The sequence below is a fragment of the Benincasa hispida genome, chromosome 7 (assembly GCF_009727055.1).
Source record: "Benincasa hispida cultivar B227 chromosome 7, ASM972705v1, whole genome shotgun sequence".
Lineage (NCBI taxonomy): Eukaryota > Viridiplantae > Streptophyta > Magnoliopsida > Cucurbitales > Cucurbitaceae > Benincasa > Benincasa hispida.
In genome coordinates, this window is record NC_052355.1 from 20609244 (window position 1) to 20620025 (window position 10782).

The window sequence follows — 10782 nt, forward strand, 5'->3', positions numbered from 1 at the left end:
TACCAATTTTTGTTCCACTTGCCAACAAGAGCATAGCTAAACTGGCATAATATTTATATTATTGACCTCGAGGTTTGAGGTTCGATTCCCCCACCCCACACTTTAATTACAATACCTTTACTTCGAGGTTTGATTCCCCACCTTACATTTTAATTACAATACTTAAAAAAAAAAAAAAAAAAAAATTGGTTCCACTTAGTTGAGCTACCACTAAACTATTTGGTTTTCTCCTTTATCTCACAAAGTCAAGCATCAAGTCATTTTGGATAATAGTCTCAATTTATATTTTCAAATGTGAAAGAACCCATTACAAAGCGAAACAAGTTGAAGTAAATTATTTTGGAGATATCTTTTTATATTAAAGAGATAGTAAGGCTCTTGGGAAAAAAAATATTAGATGGTTCCTTATCTTAATAAGAAAAATAATTATTACAAAATTATTATAAACCAAACACAAAATAATAAATGATTGTCTCACAATTTTTTTTTTCCAAATTTTTATTTATAAAGTCACAAGGTTAAGAAAGTTCGATTTCTTACGACATTTGTATTAGCAACGAACGAACTTTTAAAAACCTTAAGGCTTAGAACTCGTTTGGTAACTATTTCGTTTTTTTGTTTTAGTTTTTGAAAATTAAGTCTATTTCCTCCGAAATTTCTTGCAATGATTCACATCTTTTTAAGCACAATGGTTGAATTCTTAGCCAAATTCCAAAACATAACCAAATTTTTAAAAGCTACTTTTTTCAATTTTCAAAATTTAGCTTAGTTTTTTAAACTATTGGTAAAAAATCGATAAGAAATAAAGAAATTTGGAGGTGGATGTAGTGTTTATAGACTTAATTTTAAAAAACAAAAACAAAAAATCAAACGGTTATTGAATGAGACTTTAATTTTCTGTTTTAAAAAATTATAGTTGTTTAATTTATTTTCTATATCTTGGTAAGTTTTTCATCTTATTTAAAAATACATTTCATATTTTTAAATCAAATTCTAAATAAAAATTAAATAAGATTTTTAAAAATACTTTTTAGTTTAAAAAATGTAGCTTAGTTTATTTTAAAGAATAGGTAATAAATCACAACAAAAAAAACCCTGTGTTTGATTTGACATTGATGATGATATAAAATCTGAATTTCATATGCTTTTATATATCTATGTGTAATAATCTTGATATTTTAACTCAATCCATGATCCTAAAATAAGCATAGTTCATTGACATACCATATGTATTCACAGTCAAGAGATTCGTAGTTCAAAAATTTTCCCCTCAAATATACTGATAGAAGAAAAAATAAATCATTAGATTAACAGAATTTAAATACACACCAATTAAATTCACATGTCAAACCTAACAAAAACTTGAAAAATGTTCAAACAAGTCAACATCAATATGGCCCCATTTTCACTTCATTTGGTCTCTTTCACTCACTCTCTTGCACAACACAATATGATTGAATTTAGCCACTAAGGTGGTAAAGATGGTTTTTTCTTTCTCTAAGTAATAGTGAAATATCAAATTATCCATTTCTTTTTAAAATTTATATCTTATGTAGTTATTGAGCTATGTTCAGATTGACTCATAAAGTATCTTAACAATGATAGCTAGCTTTTTCAACGATTACATCACTATTTATATAGACTAAATAAAAGCCGGTTTAATTTAGACCCACAAAATTTTCAGTCAAATTTTGCAAAGGGGTCCCTAAGATTCTAACTCCACATAAACCAAACTACACCACTAATAACAATCTTCTCACAAACACACATAGCTTTCAACTACTCTCCATACGTGTATTCTTATAGTACTTGTTTATTATTATGCATCTTGCCAGCTTATTTATAGCCATTATTCACCTATCCTTGAGCACCTTCGACATCTTCTTCTTCACTTCTCTTCTTTTTTCTCTCTGTAGTTTTGTTTTTTTTTTTTCCTACCTTAAATTTCTCGAAGTATAAACTAGCTCGCTTATTACGAGCTAGTTTCTCATATGGAGACCAAAGATTTCACCAAAGATGGGACTGTGGATCTTCGTGGCCAGCCTGTTCTTGCTTCCAAAACTGGCAAATGGAAAGCTTGTGCTTTTCTTGTAGGTACGTGTTACAACGATTACGAGAACAGATCTCTTCGTATTTTTACGAATGACCTAAAACCCAACTTTCATTTATCTTTTTTAGTCTATGTGGGACCTTTTGTTCATATTCCCAGTGAAATTCTCTTTTGTGAAGCTTGAATTTTTTTTTTTTCAGGATATGAAGCGTTTGAAAGGATGGCATTTTATGGTATAGCTTCGAATTTGGTGAATTATTTGACAACTCAACTTCACGAAGACACGGTTTCTTCTGTTAGAAATGTAAATAATTGGTCAGGATCCGTTTGGCTAACTCCCATCTTTGGTGCTTATATTGCTGATTCTTTCCTTGGCCGCTTCTGGACTTTCACCTTTTCTTCTCTCATCTATGTCATGGTAAATTTTAAAAACTTTTTTTTCTCTCTTCTCATTTGGTTTGATTTTACATGATATCAGAGCGAGATTTTATAGTCGAACTTCTATAACGTCTACTATCCAAAAGCCTATATATAATAAAGAAAAGAAGGAATAGGCTTAGTCACACCTGTTGCGAGAACGGCTGTGCCTAAGACGAAACAAAAATCGAATGGATTTCTTAGTCTTGAATTTCGATAAATGGATAAGAAAATTATCTTAAGAAAACAAAAATTATGGTAACAACCCATCAGATTTAAACTTCTGGATAAAAAATAAAAACCTAAAGTTTTGATTCTAGGCCTATCTATACATAGTGTCCCAATATATCAAGTTACTTGATCAACTTTATTTGTTCTCCATATTATTCCAGTGTTCTCTCATGTTCAATACTAGTTAATTACAAAGTTGAGAAAAGACCACAAACCCAATTGGATTTCTTTATTAAATTAATTTGGTTTTCTTCCATGTTTAATCATTTTCATAGTTGTTCTTGGATTATGAAGGCCATTATTCATTAGCTCCCTCTCTCATCCATAAACTGTGGTAGTGGTATTTATAGGTCCACTAAACAGAAATTTAATCTATAATCCTAACCAATTATATGGAAAATTCTAAAATTGACATAATAATTAGTCATAGTCCCCAATATATATGTGCTTAGTGAATTTTGGGTTTATATTTTTTTTTTATAAAAAAAATATTAATGTCGGCATCTTCCATTGCATTCATCTTTTATTATAAAAAAATTGATTTATTTTGATAAATTTTTAAAAAAATATAATTTAAAAATTAATTTAATTATAATTAATGAAGACATGTGAACTTTAAAAAATTAAATTTTGAAGATTAATGCATCTTAGAAAAAGAATTAGACGGATTCTATTTCGACACTTTTTTGAGAAGGTTTTATTATCCTTCGAAAAAATGATTTATCTAAGATTTGTGTAATGTTTTTCTTCCTTCCTTTGGGGAACAACAGGGAATGGTGTTTCTAACAATGGCAGTATCAGTAAAAACCTTAAAACCAACGTGCAACAATGGTGTATGCAGCAAAGCTACACCTTCACAAATAACCTTCTTCTACATATCTCTCTACACCATCGCCCTCGGCGCCGGAGGTACGAAACCTAACATCTCGACCTTCGGCGCTGACCAATTTGACGACTTCAACCCGACCGAAAAGCAGATGAAAGTCTCCTTCTTCAACTGGTGGATGTTCAGCTCATTCTTGGGTGCTCTCTTCGCCACACTCGGCCTCGTTTACATCCAAGAGAACCTCGGATGGGGCCTCGGCTACGGGATCCCGACAGTCGGCCTTCTCTTTTCTCTCTTCATCTTCTATTTGGGAACTCCCATTTATAGGCATAAGGTTAGAAAATCACGGAGTCCAGCTAGGGACTTAATACGGGTGCCCGTCACTGCATTTCGTAACCGGAAGCTTGAGCTTCCGGCGAGCCCAAGTGAGCTTTACGAGGTGGAATTGCAGGGCTTCTCCGGTGATGGTGCCGGCACCGGAAAAAGGCAGGTCCAACATACTCCTATTTTCAGGTACGCTTTCATTTTTATTTATGGTTTTTAGTTCAACTCTCTCCTACCTCTATTGCTTTGTATTAAACTCATGCTATGCACTGTTTTTTTTTTTTTAATTATTATTTTGGTTTTGACTTGTCGAGTGTTTTCTTCTTCAAACCAAAATGTGGGATAGGGAAAATGAATAAGATGATCATCTTTTAGTACAATTGAGCTTATGCTTAATTAGTTATAAATTCTATTTTGTTCAAACTTTTTTTAAAAAATAGTTATTTTGGTATTTAAACTTTTAAATTAATAGGCTAGACCTTAGATTTGGAACATGCAGATGAAAACAAAAATCAAATTCCTAATTTTGAGATTGTCAATACAAATACTATATCAGTTAAGTTATATTTATTTTGGCGACCTTAGATTTTCAAATAATAATCATTCTAATCTTATTTTAAAAAATAATTATTTTAGTATTTTTTTATCACATTTTGTCGCCTAGTATATGCTCACTCAATAATTATCCTCCACAACTGACTTAGGTGGCATAACTCCAATTTAAAATAAATTATTGTACTCTAGAAGTATTTACTTCGAAGTTTAACCTATAAATTTTTCGTAAAAAATTATTTAAAAGTGGATAGAAAAAATTTATAGTGATCTCATAGTACATACTTCCCTCTAATCATATGCATTATAAATTTTCCTACATAGATAATTCTTTGAATAATACTTCCCTCCTAGCTAGTTGGGAAAAATCTTCCTATTAACCACCATATTTAAGGTGACCCCATATATTTATTTATTAAATACCTAATTTCTCTCCTTTTTTTAATTTTTTATTTCTCTCTTGTTCAAAATTTAGTAGATTCCTATTTAATACTATCCTAGTTCTTTGATTTTTTTATACTTCACACCATATATTCTTCAGTAATGCTAATATATTGGTTCATAAAGAAAAGTGCTACTCATAAAACTAAAGAAAATTCACAATAAATGAGAGTACTATCTATACCAAGTGTCCAACTCAACTTTTTAAAATTTACATATTCTAAGATGCCTTATCCATTTGTTAAAAAAAAAAAGGAAATGGGCCAAATAGATTTTGTTTTTTAAACTTCAAGGGACAAGATATATAGATATTTTGGGAGTTTAAAATATAGAAGTTCATTAACCAAATTTAAAATTTAAAAAATCTCAATTAATAACCAAAATTGAATTTTTTTATAAGGAAAATATATATNATATTTTACTTTTGGAGATTTTTTCCCTCACAAGTTGTTGAAAGTTGGAGATTTGGTTCCTTTAATTTGTGAGAGGAGTATAGGATAATGTTGGTCTATAAATTTGATAGAGAGACCTTTAGGTACCCCTTTGAATGCCACTAAGAAGTCATATCAAATTGTGAGTGATATCAACTAGGTGAGATCTTGAGAGAGAGGGTGATGTTAGAGAAAGAGATTGTTGGGTTATCCTACATCAATAGTTAAAGGGGTCCCATGATATACAAAGTTACAAACAAATAATAACAACAAAACTTAAAGAAATTATTACAAAATTATAAAACCGAGTATAACTTTATTATAGATCAAAGAAGTTAAAGGACCGGGTCCTCCTTTTCAACATGTTGAACTAAAAACAAAAACGAGGATCATCTCATAGAATCAAAATCATCTAAATTTATCGATAATGTAGGACAACCTATAAAATGTTTTATCTTGATTAAAAAGTGTAGTGAGGGTTTTTAATTAATTGAAAAAAAAATTCAAATATGTCATTGTATTGAGCTAGCAAGTCAAATGTAAAATTGAAATTTTTAATGATATATTTGGAAGTGTTCTTAAGCAATTTTCTTAAACATAAATTATAAAAAATAAAAAGTATTAAAGAAGTTTCTTAGTGTCCCTTCATTAATTCTTAATATATCTCACTTTGGTTAAAATGTGCAACTGTTATCTCCATAACACCTACTCACACTTTCATGACCAAGTTGTCTTTCATTTTCTCCCACCAATTTCTCCACACATTTTTCTAATTAATCTCCCTCCACATACACATATTCACTAATAAACCCTTTCAATATGAGAGGACGAGACTATTTTTTTAAGTTGAATCAAATACAAAGTCGTTAGAATTTATGTCTATAGTATCCTGACAGCCATACTATTACGAAATTATCTCTTAACAACTAGTATTAGAACCTTGACTCAAACATAGTACAAACATGTCAATGAAATACTTGAGTACTTGTACAATGAAACAAAACGTCATGATAATAATGCTTATGCTCAATTTGACAAAGTCAACTCCATGAAGAAGAAAGTTTTGCCATGATAAGAGCAAGCTCCCATTGTGGTTGACAGTGGATGGATGAATAGCCATATATTTGATCAAGTGAAGTTCTAAGTTGTCCTTTATTAGAGGGAATGATAGTTGGAAATATAATTGAAGTTAAAATATCTATTAGAAAAAGAAAAAAATTCAAGTAGAAGACGATCTCTTCAATAATACATATATGAGGTATTTATGTTGAAACCCTAAAACGACTAGTTATCCTACCATAGTTACAATTTCCCTCCTTTAATTCTCTCCACACATTCTAACACTTCTTACAAAAATTCAACGATAAAATACTATCAGCCACACATTGTGACAACTTTCTCGAGAAATTTCTCGAAAGGATCATCGAAATTTATTAGACAAATTAAGACACTTGAGAGAAGGAAGTTTATGCGTTTAGGATCAATATGAAGCTTTGGAATTGCTCCCCTAATGATAAATCTTATGCATTGTGAAAGGTCACATTCACATATAGTCCAAGTGGGGTTTGTAAGAAAGCAACATAGCAAGTGATATCCTCAGCCCCTTATGCCGCCCCACACCCTTAAACCACCCGTTTTAGTTTCAGCTTAATTTTCCCTTTTCTCCCACCTTCTTCACTAAGTGCGCACCATCATGGTGGGCACACCAATAACCCACATTCAATGATCCCCAACTATTTTCCCTTTCTATAATGCCATGTCCAACACTCCAACATTCTCTAACATTGCATAAACCATAGCCTTTGGTTTTATTCATCTCCAATAACACCCAAATTTGAAACAATGTTCTCGTCTTTTGATTTTAGTTCATTTTAATCTTCATTTTTTTTAAAATTTTTATTCTAGTCTTTTGTTTTCAATTTTGGCTCATTTAGCTCCCAATACATCTAAATTGCTCATTTCACTCCTTATACTTTAACATATGACCATAGTTAAAATTACAACGACCAAAATGAACTAAAATTGAAAGAATAATGATCAAAACTAACTAAAACAAAAAATACATAGACCAAAGTCGTATGTTAATCTTTTTTATATTCTTTCAATTATAGTTAAATAGACTAATCTAGTAATAACTTACAAATTTAATAGGCATATCCAGGTGGTTAGAGATTGGAATCTTCCATCCTCACATATCAGAAAAAAAATAGATGGAAAGTTTGTATATTCACCCTTATAATTTTTTTATGTAATATTTTTGAAAGAAAAAAAAAATGGGTGGAATACTCCTCTAGCACTTTACAAATTTGGGAAGATATTTATAATTATTGCTAGTCTTTGATCCTCTAGATTAAAGTTGTTTGTAAATTACAACTCTTTGTCAATTGCTCTAAATTTTGTTGTATTAATGTAATTTTGTTATTCTTGTTATGTCCACCTTATCGATGAAATATCGTTTTTCTTAAAATAAATGTATTTTCGAGATTAAAAAAATGAATAGAAGTCCATCTAAATATAAGATTAAAAGTTGATGAATCGATTTTCTATTTTTGATCTAAAAAAGAATATATAAAAAATTATTTCATGTGCCAACGATTAATAGTTGTGACAGGGGTGGGTAAGGTATATTTATAGTACAATTTTTTGTTGGGAGGTTTTTACATACTTTTCTTCTTTATTTTACTTTTGCTACTTTATTTGTATAACATTTAATGAGCATATATGTCCGCAAGATGTTTTTTTTTTTTTTTTTTTTTTTTTTCAGATTAGATAAGGTCGGGGACTTGTTTGAATTCACTTGAGAAAAAAGTGTTTCTCAAAAAACTTATTGAACAATGTTGTTTTTTATTTAAACACTTTTGATAAAAACGGTTTAAAATACACTTCAAAAGCTATTTTGAGTGATTGCTAAATATTTCAATTTTTTCCAAACAAACCCTCACTTTGAAAAATTAAGTAGTTTGATATGGTCTTTTTCTCGAGAGAAATATTTATATGTTTTTACTTATATTATTTACCCATTGATTTAAATTAATTTTTGAGGTATTAATTTCATCTGTTAACCTAAACTTAAAACATAAACTAAGAATATAATTTCTTTATTCTTTCTGAGATAAAAAGCTAGGTCTGAATCTTGTACATGTTTGGTTCTATAAAATAATTTGTATGGGTTGCCATTCTTTTAGTAGTATTAAAGAATTTATTTTTTGCTAAACCTTGGAGGTTAATTTTAGTGCTAGGCTTGAGTGTTATTAATTTATTCATTTCATTTTGTAGCTGGATTTGTAGTTGTTTCCTAACTAGATTTTGGGTGTGATTTGTTGTTTGGTTTAGTGTATTAAGTCTTTGGCAACTATATTTTTAGAAAATTTTCTCGTTAGCCCTCAAATTTCGAAGAGTATATGTCTTCTCGAATTTTCAAAATGTGCATTTTTAATCTCATAATTTGAAAAATTACTCAAACAACTTTTTTTATACTATTGTAAGTAATTATATGGCATTTTAAATTTGAGAAACAATCTTGTAAAGTTATTCTTTCTCTCTAAAATTATCTCAAGTTTATATTTCTAATTTAATTTCATCTACCTATTAAAAGAATTAAAAATAAATAATTCAAGGAGTTTTTAAACCTATTTTTAAGAACTAAGGACTAAAAAGTTATATTTTTAAACTGAAGAACTAAAACACATCTATTTTTAGAAACTTAAATACTAAAAAAATATAATTTGAAATCTAGAAAACTAAACAAACCTATTAAGAAAAATCGAAGAACTAAAAAGATAAATTTTGAATATTGAAGGACCAAACATAAACTAAATATTACATCTAAGTTTAAAGTTAAAATAGACTCATCAAACTTGTTGGACTTTAGGTTCTTGGACAAAGCTGCAATCAAAGATGGCACAAATTCGTCAAGGCCAACGTGCACAGTGACTCAAGTGGAAGGAACCAAGCTTGTGTTAGGCATGATCATAATCTGGCTAGCCACCCTTATCCCAAGCACCATTTGGGCTCAAATCAACACCCTCTTTGTCAAACAAGGCACCACTCTAAACCGAACCCTTTCCCATGGCTTCCAAATCCCAGCAGCCTCCCTCGGTAGCTTCGTGACACTCTCCATGCTTGTCTCGGTCCCAATGTACGACCGTTATTTCGTCCCGTTCATGCGTCGAAAAACTGGAAACCCTAGAGGAATCACTTTGCTCCAGAGACTAGGCGTTGGCTTCGTCATCCAAATCATAGCCATCGCTATTGCATATGCGGTCGAAGTTCGAAGGATGCATGTAATCCGAACAAACCACATTGTGCAGCCAAAAGAAGTAGTCCCCATGAACATCCTTTGGTTGTTGCCACAATACATCCTCCTCGGCATTGCGGACGTTTTCAACGCAATTGGGTTGCTCGAGTTCTTCTACGACCAATCCCCGGAACACATGCAAAGTCTTGGAACTACGTTCTTCACAAGCGGAATCGGAGTTGGAAACTTCCTCAACAGTTTTCTCGTTACAGTGGTCGATAAAATAACCGGAGAAAATGGCGGGAAGAGTTGGATTGGGAACAACTTGAATGACTCTCATTTGGATTACTACTATGGCTTTCTTTTGGTCATATCAACACTCAATTTGGGTGCGTTTCTTTGGGTGTCAAGTATGTATATTTACAAGAAGGAAGCCACCGATCAAGTTAAAGATGGCATTGAAACCAAAGGATTGGATACTTCTCCTCTTGGGCTACAAGTTTGATGGGGATTAATTAATATTCCTATTGATTATTAAAAAGGTATAAGATAATCAGCTTCAGCTATAACATTCTATTTATCTACCCTTGGTGCTAAGGCAGCAGTGATGTAAATTGCAATTGCTTTCTCCTAATAAAATAGTTGAATATTTTGGACTATTGCCACGATGTAATTATGTAATCTCTTTTCCCCGAAACTCGAAGATATAAAAATTTAGGGTGATGTTTGTGCATAACTCTTAATTGGTTAAGATATATATACTCGATCAAGAGATTGTAAGTACACTTAAGAAACCCTCTTAAAATGATTATTTTGTTTCAAAGTATGTTTTACTTAAATGTTTTTCCATAAATTTTTGTTCAATGGTATGCATATCTTTTCCAATTTTTTTTAATCTCAATAAATAATTAACAAAAATATCCCATTTAATAATTATTTGGTTCTTGATTTCTAGTTTTTGAATATTAATGTTATAAACAATAAAAGTTTCTATGTTTTTATTATCCTTTATCTACTACTTATGTTTTCAAAAAAAAAAAAAAAAACAAAACAAAAACAAAACCAAAATTTGAAAACTTAAAAAATAGCTTTCAAAAACTTTTTTCTTTTTCTTTTTTTTTTTTTAAATTAATTTGACTAGGTTTCAAATGCATCCCAAGTGATTAAAGATGACAAAATTTATGTTTGACGCCTCGTTTGAAGAGTTATGCCTATAGGAGTATTTTCTTGTATTCAATAGATAAAATATATGTATGCCTAACTTAAGAACTAT

At 30.4% G+C, this 10782-nt stretch overlaps 1 protein-coding gene across 1 annotated transcript; it reads left to right on the forward strand.

The window, feature by feature from the left end:
- The first annotated feature begins 1818 nt into the window (after positions 1-1818).
- LOC120081455 (protein NRT1/ PTR FAMILY 5.1) lies at positions 1819-10245 on the forward strand. The gene is made up of 4 exons (XM_039036334.1): positions 1819-2094; positions 2251-2468; positions 3469-4037; positions 9144-10245. Exons 1-4 carry the CDS (start codon positions 1992-1994, stop codon positions 10012-10014), a joined length of 1761 nt encoding a protein of 586 aa, XP_038892262.1. The 5' UTR covers positions 1819-1991; the 3' UTR covers positions 10015-10245.
- The last annotated feature ends 537 nt before the right edge of the window (positions 10246-10782 follow it).

What these genes read in the sequence shown, in the direction of transcription:
- LOC120081455 (XM_039036334.1), top strand. Translation starts at nt 1,992, where the DNA reads ATGGAGACCAAAGATTTCACCAAAGATGGGACTGTGGATCTTCGTGGC. An exon ending in CTTCTCTCATCTATGTCATG is followed by an intron (nt 2,469 to 3,468) that starts GTAAATTTTAAA and finishes GGGGAACAACAG; the next exon opens with GGAATGGTGTTTCTAACAAT. An exon ending in CAACATACTCCTATTTTCAG is followed by an intron (nt 4,038 to 9,143) that starts GTACGCTTTCAT and finishes GTTGGACTTTAG; the next exon opens with GTTCTTGGACAAAGCTGCAA.